The sequence below is a fragment of the Parasteatoda tepidariorum genome, chromosome 5, assembly GCF_982258835.1.
Source record: "Parasteatoda tepidariorum strain Cologne lab strain chromosome 5, Ptep-v5.0, whole genome shotgun sequence".
NCBI classification, from domain to species: domain Eukaryota; kingdom Metazoa; phylum Arthropoda; class Arachnida; order Araneae; family Theridiidae; genus Parasteatoda; species Parasteatoda tepidariorum.
The window spans coordinates 73,943,693-73,964,702 of NC_141759.1; the positions used below are offsets into that span (position 1 = coordinate 73,943,693).

At 27.5% G+C, this 21,010-nt stretch overlaps 1 protein-coding gene across 2 annotated transcripts in view; it reads right to left on the reverse strand.

Annotated features, from left to right (window-relative positions):
* Window positions 1-5,268: 5,268 nt before the first annotated feature.
* Window positions 5,269-21,010, reverse strand: part of Smurf (SMAD specific E3 ubiquitin protein ligase) — a 77,024-nt gene continuing 61,282 nt past the window's right edge. For both annotated transcript variants that reach the window (XM_016050243.5, XM_087164213.1), the window contains 10 exons: window positions 19,077-19,326; window positions 17,937-18,261; window positions 16,779-16,882; window positions 16,426-16,540; window positions 14,734-14,912; window positions 14,061-14,198; window positions 10,606-10,726; window positions 8,788-8,989; window positions 7,561-7,645; window positions 5,269-5,564 (listed from right to left, as the gene is read on the reverse strand). In XM_016050243.5, the coding sequence (XP_015905729.1) occupies window positions 5,465-5,564; window positions 7,561-7,645; window positions 8,788-8,989; window positions 10,606-10,726; window positions 14,061-14,198; window positions 14,734-14,912; window positions 16,426-16,540; window positions 16,779-16,882; window positions 17,937-18,261; window positions 19,077-19,326 (1,619 nt within the window). In that variant the 3' untranslated portion in view covers window positions 5,269-5,464. The remainder of the gene's footprint in view (window positions 5,565-7,560; window positions 7,646-8,787; window positions 8,990-10,605; window positions 10,727-14,060; window positions 14,199-14,733; window positions 14,913-16,425; window positions 16,541-16,778; window positions 16,883-17,936; window positions 18,262-19,076; window positions 19,327-21,010) is intronic.

Below are 21,010 nucleotides of genomic sequence, written 5' to 3' on the forward strand. Positions count from 1 at the left end.
ATATATTTAAAACAGGGCCCATATAGTTCGTGGAAAAAGTAACAAGCAGTAATGATATTTCCTCATAAATTAATTTTTAGAGGCATTAAAGACACATTATTATCAATATAAATTAGTTATTAGAAATATACATTCAAATTTCATTATATGGCATTTTTAAGATTGAAATATAACTAAATAAGAATTTCTATTGTAAAATTAATATTTTTGCAGACTGTTTGAATCCTAAAAAAATGTTTAACCATAATAGCAAAAATATTCATTAATTTAATAATAAAAAAATATATATAACTGAAGCCAGGTAATTGAAATATATAAATCATAGAACAAGTAATTGTAACGTCAAATTATGGATGTATCTAAAATAAATCTACAAAAAAATAACGTAACATGCAGACAACATAAAATACACATATCTTTCAAAGATATCCATACATTCACGTTTTACTTAAATACATTAAAATACAAAAAATATTTCAAATACACAGTAGTTGGAAGCATATCACATACACATTTTATAGAAAATAAAGAATATGTCAACTAAGGATTAATAAATTATTCACAAGGAAAAACAAAACAAAAAAATTTTTAATGAAGTTTTTTTTTAATAAAAAAAAATTTTATTAACTAAAAGTGTTAGCAAGACAATATTATATAATTAAGATTGAAGTAGCAGTCAGTATTGAATTTGGCACAGTTAAAAAAATTTTGTAATAGACTTTGTTGTAAAAAATAGACAAGATACAAGAAAATGTAGATATTTTATTTTAAAAATATGACAAAATATTGTACATAATTTTGGTGTTTTATATTTAAAAATTTTATGGGGTTATGTTCAACAAAAATATGCAAAATAAAAATTTAACCAGTAAGAGAAACAGTTAGTTGTGAGAACGGGCGTTTGAATCCATGAATGTATTAAATGGTGATTGGTGCTCATTGAATCTGTTGGGGTCACTAAGTCCTCCAAGATCCCATAACAAATAGATACTTATGGGGGGTATGGATCCAGGAGTTCCCTTGTCTTCTGGATTGGGTTCAAAATTGTAAAGCTACGGAATTTAATATTGGTAGTCGTAAACTGAAATTTGGGTTGGTTGTTCAACGACGGTTATAAAATAATATCTGTATGTTTCTGTTTCTACTTTCAATATTTTAATTTTGATGTAATAAAAGCACCTCTCTCTTGCTTTTTCTAAAAATATTTTATAACACCTCATAACTAATAAAATTTAGTTACACCTCATTATCAAAAGTTTTACCAATGGACCACAAAGAAAAAAAAAAAAAGCAAATTTTAATACTTTTTATAGAATATGAAGCTGAACTTTAGTAATAAATTTTTTTTGGGAGAACACATGACCTTTGATCAATCACATTAGATAATTACCATCGAATAAAAGGGCCCTTTACTGTAAAGGTAAAAAATAATGTTTCCTAAGGGGCAAGAAATATAACAAATAGGGATTAAAAAGTTGTTTGTCGGTTATCACTTTATTCTTTGTCGAGAATGTCCCCACATACATTTTATTTTCTTAAATAAATATGGAATTATTATGAATGTTTCATAGCAGTCTGAAAATAATTTTACTTCATGCTTATTTCTTAAAATTTTCCTTTATTTTATAAATAAAGCTTGTAATGTTTACCTTATCGTGAGAAATTCTTCAAAGGAAATGCCTTACACTATTAATATTTAGTTTTTTTAGTTCAAAATTTCCATTTTTTGTTTTTTTAAAAAAGTGACCACTGTTAGAATGCTGTAATCGGTAACCAGCAAAATTCCTAATTTTGCCCTATACTCTACTGTATTTAGTAAAGAATTTTCTTTAAAAAATCAATATTTTATTTATTATCAATTTTCTGAACTGATTTCAAATAGTTACTTTTATTAAAGCTTAAAAAAATTTATCATTTTTTGGTAATTTCTTTTAAATATACTTCAATATTAATACAGGGTGCGTAGCCAAATCTTTGAATCAAAAATAAGCACTTTTTAAAAACTTTTCAAGCACTTTACAAAAATTTTCAAGCACTCAAAAAATTTATAATCAATCAATGATATTTTTGAAAAACAAAACTTTTTATAAACAATTTTAGAGTTAAAAAAACCCAAAAAGAAACGGGCAAAAAATTGAGTGAATAAAGTGAATTCAACTTGACCCTGAACTCAGAACAAAAGTACCCTTACCCCCTACGTCAAAAAAAGTGTTAGAAGTAAAATAAAATAAACAAGAACAAAATTAAAATAAATTAAAAAGAAAAACATTTCATAAAGATCTGATATTCTCTATCTGAATTGGAGCACTCGGGTTTCGGTTTCAAGCGTGCGCGCATGCGCAAGTCATAACGTGGGTACGACATGAAGTCCGCATGAATGATTACATAGCAAACTCCACATTTTTCGTGAAATGCATGGGATCCACCAAATATCACTGAAGGAGAAAAAAAATTATTCCGAAAAAAAAGCACTTTTTAAAAACGCCAGCTGAAAAAAGCACCTTTAAAAGCTTTTAAAAACGGAATGCCCAAAAAAGCACCTTAAAGTACTTTTTACAAACGCTACGCACCCTGTAATATCAATATATTTTATATATCAATTATTTCAATATTAATATATTTAAAAAATATTCAATAAACTTAAATTGCTCATTAACTCACAATTAAGAATGGTTGAAAAAGATTCTATAAGAAATACTATTTTGAGAAATAGATAAGTTTTTCTAAAAATTAATTTTAAAATAAAATGCATAAATGTGCAGAATAGTAAACCTTGGAAGTTACTGCTAGGAAAAATATGTAGAATAGTAAATTCAAAACATATCTATTTTTTTTCTTTCTAGTTTTCAAGAAGTGGGGTTGCTAAAATAACATCTATTACAAAAATATTGTCAACTAACACTATGTAACTGCAAATATTTTATAATTGTGTTTCTTTTTAAGCTCAAGCTATTTCTACATTGAAGACAAATAAAAAGAAAAATGTACACCCTTAAAAATAAAAAATATTTTATGTACATGATTTCTCTATTTAATGATAGTGACTTGGTTGTAAGAATCACACTTTGCAACATTGATTGTTTAGTCTTATTTACTAAAACATTCATAAGAGACGAAGATAAAAACATCTGAACATCAGTCTTTAATGGAAGCAAATTTTAAATATCTTGAATGTTAAAATGATATACATTCTTTTTTAAAATTAACTTTTATTTATAAAATAATTCAACACAAAATTTACTATTTTACTGATAAAAAATAGATACATAAAAAAAAGAAGCACCAGCTTAACATTTTTTGAGTTTATACATTAATTTAATTTTACTCAGAAATGATTACTATATACAAATATCAATAAATAAAAATGTATTAGGAAGTTAAGATAAGTGTGATCAAACATGAGTATACTATGAAAATATTAAAAACTATTTTGAGTATTTTTTTCCAATAGCTAAAACTATAAATATGAGTATACAAATTCATCAAAGATAAAACTAAGAAACAAATTAAAGATATGTTTTACAATTATTTTAAAGCTCATAAGTTGAAATTGTGTATATTAGTAAGAAGAGAAAAAATAATATCCATTAAGTTTTTATGAGTATGGTTGAACTTCTGAGTAACAAGAAATGGTTGAAAATTTACAGATACCCCTTTTCAGAACTAAGTCATTTTGAAACAACAAACAGCGATTGAACCCTTCTTAAGATATTGGTTCAAATAAAATTTAGTAATCTAAAATATTAGATTATGAAAATTCCACTAAAATCATAAAATTTATCGTGAAAACAGGCAAACCAAAACAATTTGGAAAATGTTGTTACAAATTTTACCTTTTGCTCAAAAGCATAATTTTAACAATGCAACAAAATTTTCACAACTCATTTCAATCTGAGAAAATTTTATAAATATCTGTAATATTTGAAGCATTTTCAATTACACATGTAAAGACAAAATTTCTACAATATATCTACATATAATAAATATCTACATAATAAATCTTATTAATAATAAAAAATTTATTAGAAAAAAAATGATAATAATTTTAAAATATTTGCAAAGCATATGTTAAAATAAATAACAAAACAAAAATTACAAGCCCAATTTATCTTAAGCCATTTTTAAAATTGAATTTACACACATCCTTAAATACATAAAATATTCTTTATTGATAATTTTTGATGTTATATTACAGTTATTTCAGGATGATAGAAAGAAAAGGAATAAATTTTTTTTTGGAGCTTAATATCAAAAATCTAGCAATCTTTGTACAATATATGCAACTGAAAAAATATTTTGATTATTTTTTCCAATAATGTAAAGTTTTCCATGAAAGCAATGCACTGTATAACAGATATTTATTTACGCATAGACCTTAGCAACACCAAAGGCAATTGAAGTGTGAAGGCCACTGCATAGTAGGCTTTTAAAAGTTCAGTAATTGTTGACAATTGGTAAATGAAATCGTGTTTTTTATTCTGATAACACGTGGAGAAAGGCAGCTCATATAGGTCAAGAGATAAATGTATGTATTTTAAAAAAAGTGCAAACTTTCCTCTCCTTTAACTCTTTGTATAAAACAATTTTTATTACTTTTTTTCTATTTTATGTGCTGAGCATTAAAAGCAAGTTCATGAGTAAAAAGTTTAAATTAAATAAATTTATTGATTAAAATGTAAGGAAAGTTATATGTCTTTCCGTATCTTTTCAAAATTATTGTAATATAAAAAGCTTCTAACAAACTAATGTTTTGCAAATAAGTATTATAAAAGTAAATTTAATTTGGATGGTGTAAATACAATAATAAAAACATGAGTTTGACTAAAATTAACTTTATAATATATTTCATTCATAATAAAAATAATAATAAATAAAAATAAAAAAAGTTTATTTTAAACTAAGTCATACTTTATATGTTTGAGCTTCATTATAATTATAAGAATCACAATATGTAATATAAGCTGTAAATAAAGGTAAGACTGACTTGTCAAAGAAAAATTATAATGTTTACATTAGCCATTTGTTAATGTGCCAAAAAAATATAATTTTTTTAGCATTCCTAAATAAAGTTCATTTATTAATTTATATTTTTTCTACAATATTCTTAAAAATGTCAGATGGTGCTTCCTTTGAGTTAAAAAGAAATATTTTTGAACACAATTTTTATGCCACACACAAGAAAGTTTATAAATAATCTATATATATATATATATATATAAAATACTAACAGTGCAATTTACAAGCACTGGTAGTAAAAGCTTCACCAAGTGACTTTGAGAAAAAGGAGTCTTCAAGATGCATCTTCAAGTTCCTTGGTTAAAATTCTTGAACGAAAACAATTCATCATTTTCTTTTTTACACCCTTCTGTGAAATGCAAAGTTTTCAAAATTTTTTAAATAAATATATAAGGCTCATTCTTGGAAGATGAAATGATTTGAATTCCTAATTTTCACACAATTGAGTTCACTCAACAGCAAATCCACATGTTTCTTCTATAGCTTGAGTTAATTTTTCATATAATTTTTCATAGGATTCGTATGGAGGAATATCGATGCGGTTAAAACTAAAAACAAAATATAGCTACATTAGAATATATTAAAAATTTCATGATTTAAAATCTTATGTTAGAAGTGCTTAAGAACAAATAAATTACGATGAATTAAGAGTCCAATTTATTTTTTAATATATGAAGGCAACATTTCACTTTTAGAAACAAAAAGTTTTGTCAAATCAAAAAATGACCCACTCTTAGAATTGCTTATTAAATATATAAAAAATACTGCCTTATAATAAATTTTCCATTTCAAAACTGAACTATTTACAGAATTGTTTGACAAATATACACAGAAAACTGCCCCATACCATGGCATAGGTAGTGTGAAGCAAGACGAGACATCTGTCCGAGGGGTGAAAAATTTATGAGAAAATTAAATATTCTTTGTTTCATTTACTTATTGCAGGCCCCATAACTTCTTAAAATATTTATACGATTTACCTAAAAATTAAACAGTCAGAGAGTAGCTAGTAAAAATTTGCACATAGAATCTTTTAAAAAATTTTCTCCTTAATAAATTGGCGACAGACTAAAAAATGTTTTTGTCTTCAGGAAAAATATCATTCTACCAAACGCAATCAAAAAGTATAATTGAAGCTATATTTGTAACATACATTGTTGTATTTTAAACTGAATCAAAGTAAAATTTATGAAGTTATCAAAGTACGATGTGTTAAAAAACATTATGTAAAGTTTCAAAATCTTATTCAATGTAATTTTTTTATTTTTAAAAATGCCAATTGCAGAGGATTTAAATTTTCACATCATCAATAACATAAAATGGTCCTGAAAAAACCCCTTTTAAGCTCTGAACCAAATTGCTAACAGGTTCAAAAATCGAGTTTGTCCCCAGGCACTGTAAACCTTAGCTATGCTTCCGCCCATTCAGTATTGAATTTGCCTTCACAAAATTATTTAAAAAATACCCCATTTATAGAATTGTTTGCTAAATAAATTTATGATAAATGTTGTCTTATTAATGAAAGCATCACAATATTCTGTGCCATTTTTACCCTTTTCAATTAATATTCAGGAAATACTTATCAATACTGTCAAATTATGTTAACCTAATAAAATAAACTTTTTTGAAATATTTATAGAGAGGTTCTCCTATGAATATATTTTTTGAAAAACTCTATGAATGAGCTTAACAGATAAGAATGAGCTTAACAGATAACTTCGTGAATGAAGTTATAATGGTAATGTTAGGGGAATTTAATTATTAAAATAAGCCTATTTATCAAATAAACAATATTTAAACCAGGGCTCGAAAAACCACCCCTCCTCGGCGGTCAAAAATTCCCCGCAGAGGGCCATTTTTCCGTTAATGTTCGTGATACATTTTTAATTTTTGTTATCTAACAAGAGTCTAGCTACTCACTTCTAAAATGACCTTCTAATCTAGAAATATTGCAACATACTGCACATGGTGGAATTGATGTTTTCTCTGTCTGGGAGTACTGCAGCACTGTTGAAAGGGGCTCTTCAGCAATGAACTTACAAAAAACACATTACGTACTGGTCTTAAACAAGAAGCGTTAAACGCAATTATGAACATCTACCTAAATGGAAAACCCCTTTCGGATTTCTGTGCAGAAACCTCTGTAAATCATTGGCTTGGTTGGGGAACTGGCAAACGTCATATTTGATTCATTTAAAAAACGCAGTAACCTCGGATAAATTGACATTCCAGATAACTTGACCTTTGTCATTTAAATTATTTCATCAAAGAAATACTAGGTTTTACTATTAGTAACCTAGTATTTCTTTTATTACTGTATAATGTAATCCTAGTAACTACTAATTCATTGTGCAATTTATATAAATGCTTGTAATAAATAAGAGAAAATTATATTTCTATTTATTTAGAAGCTACGGGTTAGTTTCAAAAGACGACGGGTACATTGTTCGACAAGCCGTCCTGGGGGACGGGTAAAATTTCTGAGTTTTTTCAAGCCCTGATTTAAACTAATTTCCTAATCAAACAATTAAGATAATTGCTTACCAAGTATGAGCTTTAGGGAGGTTATCTGAACTAGCTTCTATTAGATGTATAGTAAATAGCCTTGGTCCAGCAGCACCAGTAGAACCTATCCCATAATAAAAACACGAAATTATTTACTTAATCCCTAAAACATAAAGAGCTAAAAAAGTAACAAAATTTTGATGAATCATTCCACAAACATCCACTATTGGTCATTAACAACGTGAATTTTGCTTAAGTAAATATAATTAACAATGTAGAGTATCAAAAAGTAATTAAAAAAAATTAGGACATTAAAAATCAAACAGGGTAGATCTTTTATTTACTTATTTAAGAAAATGAATAAAAACTATTTCAAAGCTCTAAATTTTGTTAAGTTTCTAAAGGCAAATACAATTGTATTCTTTCAATATTATGGTTTGAAAATATAAATTCTTATTATCCTCAATATTATATTTAAAGATAAATTCTTATTCTATTGAAGCAAAAGTTGAATTTTTGCTATTTGCACATTTCTTTTTCAACTTAATATAACTTATAAATACCACAAGTTTAGTTAATAGTGAGCAATTCATACTACTGCATTATTATTTGAGCTACAAACAACATAAACAGTATTCTTAATGAAAACTTTAAACTTCAGTGATAACTAATAAATAACTTTATTCACAAAATCTATTATGCAGGACTTTAATAATCTAATAATATAATTTTAAGAAGAACAGTATAATAAAAAAAAAATGATATACACCGAGGGACTTAGGCACAAGACTTGTTCATTTACAAAATGCTTTTAAACTTTTTATAACATAAGTAAATTATAATACATTTGTGAATTTGTGCCTATATTGAATTCAATTTTCGTTAACTCATAATTTGAAGTTTTTAAGGAAAAACATATACAAAAAGTATTTGTAACATTTAGGGGCCCCACAGAAATATAAGGATCCTTAGACTGTTCTCTTAGTCCTTATTATAAATCCAGCTCTGTGTACAGTCAAACTGCTGTAGTTCGATTATAACTTTAAGTCTACTTTTCACAAAGTCCCAATCCTTTAATCTCTAATTTCAAGTTAAATATTCTAGATTACTCAATTTGTACTGTCTTCATTCAAAAAAGATGCCATAAAAAATCTTTTATAGCAGAAAAAAGTACAAATTTTCATCTTAACTGGTCACTTTAGGTCAGTAAAAGAAATAGATTACAAAAAAAAAAAAAAAAAAAAAAAAAGATCAAGCAAAGTTTACCTTGTAAGGCTTTGAATCCTTGTAGTGGCACACGGGAGCTTCCTGTAACAAATTGAAGAAGTCTTGCTCTTTGCTCTTCACTATAACTGTCAACAGCTTTCCAAAACCATTTTACAATATTTGTGTCAGGGTTACAGTGTTTCAGGCGAGTATTTATTTTCCAATCCTCTAAATCAATTTTTCCTAATCCACCAATAACAAGCTAGAGTTTAAATAAAATGCAAAGACTATTGTTAGAAAAGTATTGATGCAATGAACACAAAATACTCAAAATTTTAACTGGAATGGTTTAGATTTTTATTTTCTGAGTATCACAGAAAATTTTTAAAATTTAATTCATTCTTAAACAAGCAATTTGAGAATTTTCTACATCTTGTTCTACTTTAAAAATTGTATTAAAAGTGATTTTAATGCATGGTTAAATTCTTTTCTTAGACCATTAAAATCATTTTTGCTTTAATGGTTAAGGGGGTCTAGAGAGCTTTTCCTAACAAAATTTTTAATTAAAAAAAATATATATGATACGACCTATTTTATTCTAAACAATTTGACACCAAATATAAGATAACACTTAAAAAAATTTCAAAGTTATAATAAAAATACTGAAACCCTCTCAGTGAAAACGGAATTTCAAGTATTTTATAGAAAGTTATTTATTATTTAAAGTTTGTCCTTAAATTTTTTTTTTCTTTTCAGAATTCAAACTTTTTCACCTTGTGTACAAGATTTCTAGAAGATCTTGTTAAAACTGGGTAATTAGTTCCAAAAATTAATGTTCTTTTAATTGTAAAAATATTTCTTTATTTTAAATTTTTTGAACAAGAATAGTACACATGGAATAGTTTAGTCATTAACATGATTTCTATGATCTTAATCATGTATACAAGATGCCATAGTATTTTTTCCTTTCAAATTTAAGCTCTAAAAAAACTTGACTTAAATTATAAGAGTCCTTTGCATTGTTTCTTTTTTTTACATATAAATGTTTGTACTTATGTTAAATTCCAATAAGAAATTCAACATTTTTAGTTAAATTTTAGATAGGTTATAGAAAGTCAAAAAAAGCTGTACATAGAAGCTTTCTTGATGCAACCAAAACCATCCACTTAATAAATTTAAATATTCTGTGCAGTAAAAAAAAAATTTAAACTTTTCACGCAGTAAAATACAGCAATATATAACATGAAAGCCAATAACCCAAAAATTTCTTAAGTGTGCACAATTAATTTAATATGTTTTAAAAAAAGTAAAAAAACCAGCAAAATTAATTCACAACAAGACAACATTCTTTTTTAGCTTTCATATGACATAATATTAATAATACATGAAAATTGAGAAATCTGTTAAGCAATTATTTTAGCAGTTTATAAGTAATTATTAAATAAGTCATATTTGACTCCTACTTCGTTATCTGCCAATTTTTTCACTCTAAACTGGTTTGTCCCTACACTGTATGTGCTGCACTAAGTTGGACACAATGCATGTTTTTTTTTTAAATCAAAATTTCTGGTAAAAGTAAAGAAGTAAACATGCACCAGAGGTATCAGTAATTGATTGATTGAATGTAGGGTTTAGTGGCACAAGGTCCAAACGAGGACACGCTGCACCAAGAGGTACCAGTAAAGAGGTTAAACATGTTTCAGAAAATTTTAAAAAAATATTTTAGAATGCAAAATTATTTCAATGGCACTGTAAATAGTACATTTTATAAAATAAATTTGAAGCCAAAAAACATAACTGCAAATTTTTTTAGAAATACAATTAGGTTTTTAAATATGGTTTCATTATTTAAAAATAGATTTTAAATAAAATACCAACCTCAAGCTCTTTCTCATCAAATGATTTCAAGAAGTGCTGGGGTATCAACTCATTGAAGCCTTTCATGAGTGATAAGAATTGTTGCTCTATACCTCGCATGAAACGATAGTTTACATATAACCTGCAATGGAGAAATTATTATTTCATAAAAAACTAGGTTATTAAGTTGTTGTGAGATGCAATTTTAAATGCAGGTTAAAAAACTTTATTAAATAATTAATTACTTGTACAGAATTATGTTTTCAGTCCAAGATACAAATATTAAGGAACATTACAAAAAGATCAAATTCTATTTTTTTTATTAGCATGCATTGTTGGGGTGTTTATAATACAAGGTTGAGTCAAATGAAAGCGAGCTAACCCACCCCACATAATAATGACTCAGTTTATTTTTTGCAATGTATGCACATAGAACATAGACATCTCTCAACTGTGAAGCGTTGGTATGAAAATATAAGTTTTTCAATGCACTCATACAGTGGGTTAAACACAATAACGTTGACATGCTGTTAAAGACCAACAGTATGCTGTAGTTAGGTTTAAGCTATAAACCTAACCTACTATACCTATAGGTATATATTAGATTATAAACGCCTAAGGTTGGACCGTCTTGGGCTATTACTGGTCGAAATTACTAAACCAGGTGAGACCAAATCCAGTAGTGTGAAACTCTGGACTGGCTGTTTGTTGCAATCAAGAACAAACCACCAGGAAAATTGACAAATGGGGTCATTTTACTACACTCAGGGATGAGATTAGCCAAAAGGTAAAAAAGCTGAATTTCTACACTAGTAAGTTTTACGCAAGCGCAACCCTTTAATAATAAATTCCAGACAGTTTAAGATAATAAATAATGTGTTGACATACAATTGTGTACTAATCTATTATTATATAAATGATTACATTGATACTTAACATTTAGTGAAAATAAAAATTACCAATTGAAAAAATAAACCTGGAAATTATATTTTTCCTCAGTTCACATGAGAGACTTATTACTTGAAAAACTACCTGGTTTAGCAAATTAAAACTATTGAGTATATACATAAATATTTCATTTCTTTTAATAAATACTGTTATGTGATTTATAGCAAATGTATCAGTAATATTACTTTTTGAATTATTTTGGGGAAAAAAAACTACAATGGGCAGAATCATTATGTTCATATTATAGTCTAATCTAACTAGAGCCCTGTGAAACATATCAATAACAGTGAAGTAGAAATATATAGTAACTCCTTAACATACAAAATTGCTATTTTAGTTTGAAAAATTAAATGACAATCAGCAACTGTTTAGATAATTATTTTTCATTTGATAAGAATTTTGCATTTTATAGCATAAATAACAGCAATTATAATTTAAAATTTTGATGATGAGTTAATTAACTCCTTTTCCAACAAAAAAAAATTAACCACTTTTTAAGTGATTGCTTTTGTTTGCTATATCTTTTATGTTTGCTATATTTTGTCGTTAGTCCATCTTCAAACATTTTGTGACAAATCTTACTTTTTCTTCCTTGCAAGCACAGAATGTTAGTTTTGAATATATTCCCTTCCAGTTTCTCAAATGTTGATACTAATAATCGTCGTTAGAAAAACAGTCACCTTTATAGTAACTAATTTTAAAATTTTTTTTTACTTCTTACAAGAATCGCGATAGTTGATCTTAAAATTGCTTGAAGATGAATAACAATTATGGATTTTGAAATCACATGAATATGAAATTAGATATACGATTTTGAAAATGAGAAAATACAAACTGGGATATAGAATTTTCAAAACGTGTAAATACAAATCACGATTCATAATTTTTAGATCGCGTAAATACGAATCATGATGCGTAATTTTTATATTGCATGAATAAGAATTATGATGCATAATTTTTAGAATGTGAATTTTAATGTCTTATTTTTAAATCACATATAAATACGAAAATTAATGTTTGATATTATAACCGCATGAGCAAATCAAGACATTGAATTTTAAACTCGCTTGAATACGAATCGCTACATTGGTCTTAGAAAGGCGTAAATACAAATCACAATATCGGATTTTTAAATCTCGTACATAAGAATCGCAATGTACAATATTCAAATCGAGTGAATAAGAATCGCAACATGCAACTTTTATATTACGCAAATCTGAAAAGCTATGTTTGATATTAAAATCGTGCCGGCCGATGGTCGAGTAATTAGCGTGCCTGACTGCAAGCCATTGGCTGCTGGTTCGAATCCAGCGCAGGGCATGGATGTTTCACTCTGTGTTTTGTTCTCTATTGTGTGAATGTGGCCCGCCCTGTAAAACAGGTATGTGGCAGTGTGGCGTGGGTAATGTCGCTCGCCTCCGTGACTTAGATTCACAGGTGCCCACTGGATAACGTTAAATGAGTAACATTTCTGGCATCTTCCTCGGTGAAAAACATTAAAGTTCAGTGCCTGGCGTTAGGAAAATAATAAATAAATATTAAAATCGTGAGAATAAGAATCGGGATATTAGCAGATTCCAGGCTTGGGACCTCTAAAAGACTTGTCAGAAGCAGCGTCGTTTGAACTACGAAAATCGTAGCTATCTGGCAGACGGGTAAAAATGCAGAAAATCTCATTTGCTGCATGTAAAAGGGGAGAAAATAGCTAAAATAAGTAAAAATGAGGAAGGATTGGTAACTATGTAGTTCGAATTTTCTGTTTCTCTTTGAAAATCGGTGAATTTTCTGAAAAAGCGGAATATTTATTAAAAAATGTGAAATTTTTAGAAAATCTGAATTTTTTGATATAAAGCTGAAATTCAAGAGATAAAAGTGAAAAAGGCGGAAATCCGCTAAAAAGAGGAAAAATCTCATCCCTGTAACACTATAATTCTTGCCCCCCCCTATGTTTCTAATGTGTTTAAGGAAAAACTGGCAGTTTCAAGTGGGAAACGCAGCAACATCCACCATAGAGCCCAAGCCTGTTGCCTTGCACATTTATGGGCAATTGAAAAAAAACGGGTAAAGGGAATCACATTCATGTTGGAGGATGATGTGAAGAAGTCAGTAACAGACATTTTGAAACAGCAATCCAACGATTTCTATCAAGTCAAATTACTCATGGCACGATTTCTATCAACGATTTCTATCAAGTCAAATTACATGCCCTTTTATTTAAAATGTCAAAATGATTAAAATTTGCAGTTTGATTTTAATTTTTAAGTACAGTTTCACTTTTTAAGATAAGTTTCAATAAAAAGTTTCAACACTATTTAATTCAAAGTTCTATAGTTCATTAGAAAACCTAAAACAATTACTTATATAAAAATACTCAGTGTTGTACTTGCTGACAAAACAAATAATGCTTAGTTTTCCAAATACAGAAGCTTTAAAGCTAAAAAAGAGTAGAGCATTGGTCATTAATCAATCTTTAATAATAGATATGAACATCATAAGACTAAATTTTCATTGCGTGAATTATGTCTAACCTGACATATTCTTTCTTATTATCTTCAGTCACAAGAATCTCTTTTCCATTTGGTTTCAATTCATGAACTTTTATTTCACCAAAAGAATCCTGTTCAACTGAAAATGTAGTATCAATCACAGTAGTAATGTTGTTGTCTCTAAAAATAAAACATTTTTGGTTAGATAGAAAAATAATTTCCAGATTAAAAATGGCAAACTTTTACTTAAATTTTAATTATATTACAACCTACATTTTTCTAAATATATTATTCTAAATAAAAAAGCGCATTAGCCTTTTGCTTACGGCTGGTAGAACACATGGAAAAGGACAGCAGGCTTTACCATGCTAAGTGCAATAAGCAAAGGGTTAAGATAAAAAGCCAGTAGCACTTTGACAATATAAACTGCTACAATATTTCAAAACCAGATACATTTGAAAAGTGACTTTTTAGTAAATTTGAGAAAATATGCATTAGAAAGTAGGGAATATTAGGAGGTGACTTACAAAATTGATTTTCAATCAAAGATTTAGAACAGATTAAGATTAGATGTTTACTCCAACCATAAAATTTTGATTTAAATGTTTCTCCATAAAAAACAGAGGCTATTGCAAATTGCTACTTCAATATATTTCTTTTATAGTTTTTCAATTTTACAAATTAGTTGTACAATTGAACAAATTTAATAACTTACAACATCCAATGGAGACTTCTTTGTAGTTCTGGGTCCACTGCTTCAATATCGTCCAATGTAATGGGTTTGTTGAGAAGCATCTTGTAAAATGGCAACGTGAATCCACCATCTATGTAATGACCATGAAATACTGCAAGACCAATGATTCTCCCAACAAAATGAAAATAAGACAGATGTTCCTTTCAAAACAAAAAATAAAAAAATTATTTTATAATCAAAATAAACCATCTAGGTTTTAAAAACATGAATTAAAGTAATAAAACAATTAATTCACCAGAATCTAATTTTTTTTTTAGCATATACAGTGAAATCTGTTAAACGGACACTCTTGGGAGAGATAAAATTGGCCACTTATGAGTTGTCCATTTACAGGAAGGATACACAAATAACAAAGTTTAATACTACTAAGTGTTTTTTAGAATAATTGCAATGATATAGAAAAACTTAAATAATCTACAATAACTATTTACAATGATATTATTGAAACTTTAAAAAATACTTTTTTCAATGTAAAAAAAAAAAAAAAAAAGAAAAAGAAAAAAAATTTAAAACATTTTATATGTATACATAATTTTAGATTTAGCTACAGAGAAATGAGAATGTTTTTCCTATTGACACAGACAAATTGACAGACATTCAAATTAATCATATGATACCAAATAACCGCTTTTAATCCTACGTCACTTCCTCAGTTTGATTATTAGATTTACACCCCTAACACCTAAAATTTTCAAGTAAAATATTTTTCTTACTGTTATACTATAAACTAACCATTTCAGAAATCAAGTTAAAAATTTAATGTTTAGGTTTTTTTTTTCACGAAACAATTTTCACAGTTGAAAGAAGCAACATATTTTTCCATTTTCTAAAAAAAATTTAACTGTGTTTTTACTTCTTTTTCAAACATTAATAAACCAGATTTGTATAATGAAATATAAACAAATAAATTAAAAAACTAATCAAACCAATTTATTAGGAAAACTACATAATATTACAGTACAGAACCCGTTATCCGGAAATCAGAAAACCGAAAAACCGGAACAAAATTCGATAAATTTTCCCGCCATTTAAAAAAAAAATTTTTTTCCTCATAAGATTTTAGGATTTTTCTTTCTTTTTTGAAAGATGTTCACCTTACCATCATTTTGGAAATAATCATTAGTGTATTACTTCATCGCTTTTTTCTTCTTTTTAAGATTATTTCCAAATTTTTTATTTTGTTTTTTTAGTTGGGTTTAACAATAAAAAAACGACTTTTTGTAGCGATTCCGAAAACCGGAAAAACCCGATCGTTCCGGATAATCGGTTCCCTACTGTACTACTAAACTACTTACTTTAGAACAATATTTCATAGTACCTTGAAAGTTATAAAATAGAGAACCAAATGTATATTTATACTCACACCTGATAAATAATCCTTAGGCAGGCCACACACTGAGGAAGCAAGCTGTAAGAAAGAGGCATACAGACGATGCACTCTTGTATGTTTACATTAGGATACGCAGAAATGATGTGCGCAAGGTAATACAAAAGCATATGAATCTGCCTTTCGAATGCCTCTTACTTACCACTCACTCCCTTAGTGTGTGGCCTGCCAAGTCTCATAATTATCTGTAAGCTGTATCATAATAATTACCATAACCTAATTATTAATATCATTAAAAGTTTAGCACCAAAGAATGTAAAACTTACAGGATTAACTGAAGAATCATGATTGATTTGCAGTGTATAAATATCATCTCTAGTATATTGGAATAGACCATAGTAAGGATTGAGCATTTCATGAGATAATAAATAAAGCCATTCCCTGAAAATGAAATCAGAAATGTAACAAATCATTTCATACTTACATAATATTTTAAAATAAATTTAAAATTTAATAAAAGCCTTAAACTACGTACAGATTTATGTTTTACAATTTTTAAAAAATAGGTTGATTCAATGAAATTTCGTCTAAAATAATGTAATTAAACCAAGCATTTCTACACATTATTTTACTGCAATTTTGCATAAATAATAATAAAACAAATAGTTTTGAAACTTACCTAGCCACACCACCATAATCAAGACCTTCTTCATTTTTGAATTTAACCATTAGTCGTTTTCTTAAATCTTTAGGCCTCATTTTCATTATTAGCCGGTAAGATTCCTGAAATATTAAGATGCTACATGAATAAAACTCAAATGTTTTAAAAAATACCTTATAAATTGCTTAAAGAAAAAAAAAATATGGTTACTTGTGGCCCTGCAAATTTAGCTAAAAAGAAGGAAAATTGCTTCTGAAATCTTTTACACCAGTAAAAACGACAATAAAGCATTTGAGCCTATGTGACTATTGGGGACTTTTGTAAAGTACTCAATAAAAAAGTGTACACTTTAACAACTTTTGATAAAATCATTAGATTTGCACATACTATGATTTAATCTTATTGCTTTGAGAGCCTAACCAAAAATATGCTAATTAATTAATGCATACAATATTTTAAGTGAAGAAATCAGACACAAAAACATATTTCTTCCTAAATTCAGGACACAAAAACATATTTCTTCCTAATTTCTTCCTAATAAATTTTCTCCCACCAATTTGATTCTTGCTCCTTAAAATAGCTGCAATCTGGAAAATATAGTCCCAATATTTAAGATAGGAGAGAAATAAAAAATTTAGGCTACTTAAAGTTAATTCCCCCCTTTGCATATTTCACCAGACCTCCAAAATTATGGAAGTGATTTAAATTATTATCCACATAATTATAAAACTTGTTTACCCTAAGATTTATGTAAAAAATGATTTATTATAATTATTTAATATTTTCTGTTTACTTAATTTATTAATAGTAAAAAAAAAAGAATTATAAAGTATACACTTTTGTGCACAAATTCAATTTACATAATTTAGAGGGACCTGGCCAAACAGCTCTTCTTGAGAAACAAACATTTAAAAAATGACTATTTTGGGAATAGAAAATATGCAAAAAGTCAAACAACAAGGTCAAAATTACAATGAGTCGATTAAATTGATTAAAAATGAACAGTAAGGAACAAGCAGACCATGTCTAGAGGACTTTTTAACATAAGAACTTAACCCATCCTGGGCAATTATGACAAATATAATGGTTTATTATTATACATATTCCTCTTCACTTTCAAAAATTAAAGCATAATGAAATAAAATATTAATGCATAATGAAGATCATAATTATTACTTCAAATATGTCTTCTCTAGAAACTTCTAGGCGGCAATGACCAGATTGAGGTTGTAACGCATGCAGTTCTTGTCTCAGGGCAGCAAGTTTCTGAACTAGATCTCTCCTCTGTTTGGAAACAGGAGTATCTGAACCATCGAGGCAGAGTGGAATAGAGGGGTGGAAAGGAAATGGAGGCAGTGGTGGAGGCTGATTGTTTAGACTATTGGCACTAGGATTAGGGGTAGAAGATGGGATAGCAGGTGGTGCAGAATCTGGAATTGCAGGCGGTACTCTGCCATTTTGAATGGGTGCATTATCATCCACTCCATTACTTCTTCTTGTGCTGAAATAAACAATAATATCAAGCTTACAGTTAAATTATATGATTGATTATATTACCTAAACATAAATCTCAAATCATTACAAAAGTTTTTCTTATAGATTTATAAAAAAAGTAAATGAAAATGTTTCACGACATAGAGCTTATGGAGCGTGCTCCAAATTACATCAGTTTTTGAAATGTAAACAATAATTATACTGCTGACTTTTTGAATTATCCAGTTCATAGTTTCCATTCCATAGTTAGTTGAGTCATAATTCTTTTAACATTAATACAATTAAAAAAATTATAACAAAAAAGAATTAAAACTTAAAAAGATAATAATATTTAATTCATGATTTTCAGAAACTTAGGAAACATTTCTTCTAGATCTGGTTCAACCATTATGTCTAATATACAGAAATCAGATTCTCAATTTCCTAATCCAATTTTAATATTGATGAAAAAGTTATAACAAAAAATACAGTTGCCATAAAATTAGAAAATATATTGCCTAAAATTTTATGTTTGATTTCAAAACATTTTATCCACTACAAAGTTTAAATACTTTCAAATGTGCTCTGATTCTGAGAGCTCACACGTTTCATGCTGAAAAGTTGGCAAAAGGATAAAAACATAGTTCTGAGATATTACAAGTAATAATGATATAAGTAAGCAAACAAGAGAGAGAGAAAATGAAGTTTAAACTTCATAGTGATTACGAATTTTGAATTTAATTTACTTCATCTTTAACTTTTTCATGTTACTGCTGCAATTTTTAAAAGCAAAATAAAAACAAAAACATTGTAATAAGATAAATAATAAAGGGTTATAATTACTTGAGCATATTTTGCACAGCCAAGTTACTAGAGAGTCGAGGGTCAGTAAATTGTGTAGTTCTATTGTTGTGGTCAACATAGTAATAACGTCCATTCATAGTACGCCTCATTTCCCAACCATCAGGAAGAGGTCCTAAATCATCAACATTTATACCAGCTAAATCTCTAGGAACTCTTGGGTCATGCCACGTACTAACACCAGTAGCAACATGATAAAAATACACTTGACCTTGTTGTGTTGTCCGTATTTCTGAAGAAAAAAAATAAAGAGGTCAAATCCTGTACAGTAAACGCATTATCATAAAATATCCTTTTATACACGCTTAGAGTTTTAAAATGGCTTGTGCATGAGATTTTTCTAACACTAACAAGGTTTTTTAAAATTCTGTTTGAATAGGGTCACAGACAAGAGCGCCAGCAGAATAATATAAAAGGGTGTGCAACCCTTTAAAAACTACCCCCCTCCAAATTTTCTTTTCTTCAATTATTCTGTTATTACATGTTGTTTTGTTATTACACATACTTTCATCTGTTAATTTTTTCAAGATACATTTCCTCATTATTAACAAGATATTTAAAAAAAAGTACGAATTTCTTGTACTTTCAAATTTTGCCACGAGAAACTGTATTGATGGCGCTGGCGTAGCTACTGACTTTGAAACACAAATAACAACAAACAGTAGTTTCGTATACTAACGTGTTTGTGCACGCTTAACATTGGTATTTACTGTGTTGATGAAGTTTTACAGTTGTGAGAAGTCAGTTTGTCATATACACCTTTGTTAAACTAAATAACTAATAGAAAATATAATATTACTTATATTTTATTAAATGAAATTTAAAAATATAGCGTAGATATCTGCCAAGTTTGTGCATGCTCAGTGTGCATAAGAAAAGAATTAAAGACGACTCAGAATTCATTGAAAAAGTTATAAACAGATTTGGACAGCAAACAAGACAATTACAGTCCTTGTTTGATTAAACAATTTTTTAATTGTTATGTATCAATAATTACTTAATTATTTGTTTTTCAATAAAAATATGTTAAATAAAAAAAATTTATAACATAATTGTTTTTCTGTATCTCTTTGCTTTTAAAAAAAGTCAGGGCGGTGCAAGTACACCCCCTTGCACCCCGCTGCCGGCGCCCTTGGTCACAGAGCTGTTTATAACAATATTTAACAAAAGGGAATGACCGCACCTGCTTGATTTGCTCACCCTCACCGATACAATTGCTTCACATTCATATTTTTTTTCTTGAAAAAACATCCAAATTGACAGATTGTTATATCAAAACTCAAAACAATCAAATTAAAAGATCCTAAATTTTTTTTATTGTTTTTAAAACATCGATTTATTTTCAGATTCTAGAGGAATAAAATTTGATTACAAAAAAATAAAAAATAAAATATTTTTTTTTTCCAACGGAAATTATTTAGCAATGTCGCAAAAGTTAATGCTTAATATTATTTCAGAATTTTAAACAGTTACTTAAAATTCATTAATTTGATTGCGTATATTGACTAAATACAGTTTTACATAAAATGCATTATAAAAGAAAATATAAATGGATCAAAATTAATTATAACTCATTAAACATTTAATAGTAGTAAAATAACTAAAAATGTGATTATTTTTTAATACAATAAAAGAACACTACTTTTATTACTAAGCTTTTAATTTTCTAAGATAAAACAAAAAATCTAATAACAAGGGAGAATTTTAAAAAATGAAGATAAAAAAATATTTCTCATAATAACTCTTTTATTAACATTATATTAACCACAGTTAAAGATATGTGGTTGTCATTTGCTTATTAATCATCATAATATGTGATTATCTGTTCAATGAGAACCTACGGAATTGTAAGACAATAATTGCCTTAATTATCATTTCATAATATGCAGAGGTATAAAATATTAATAATTAATTAA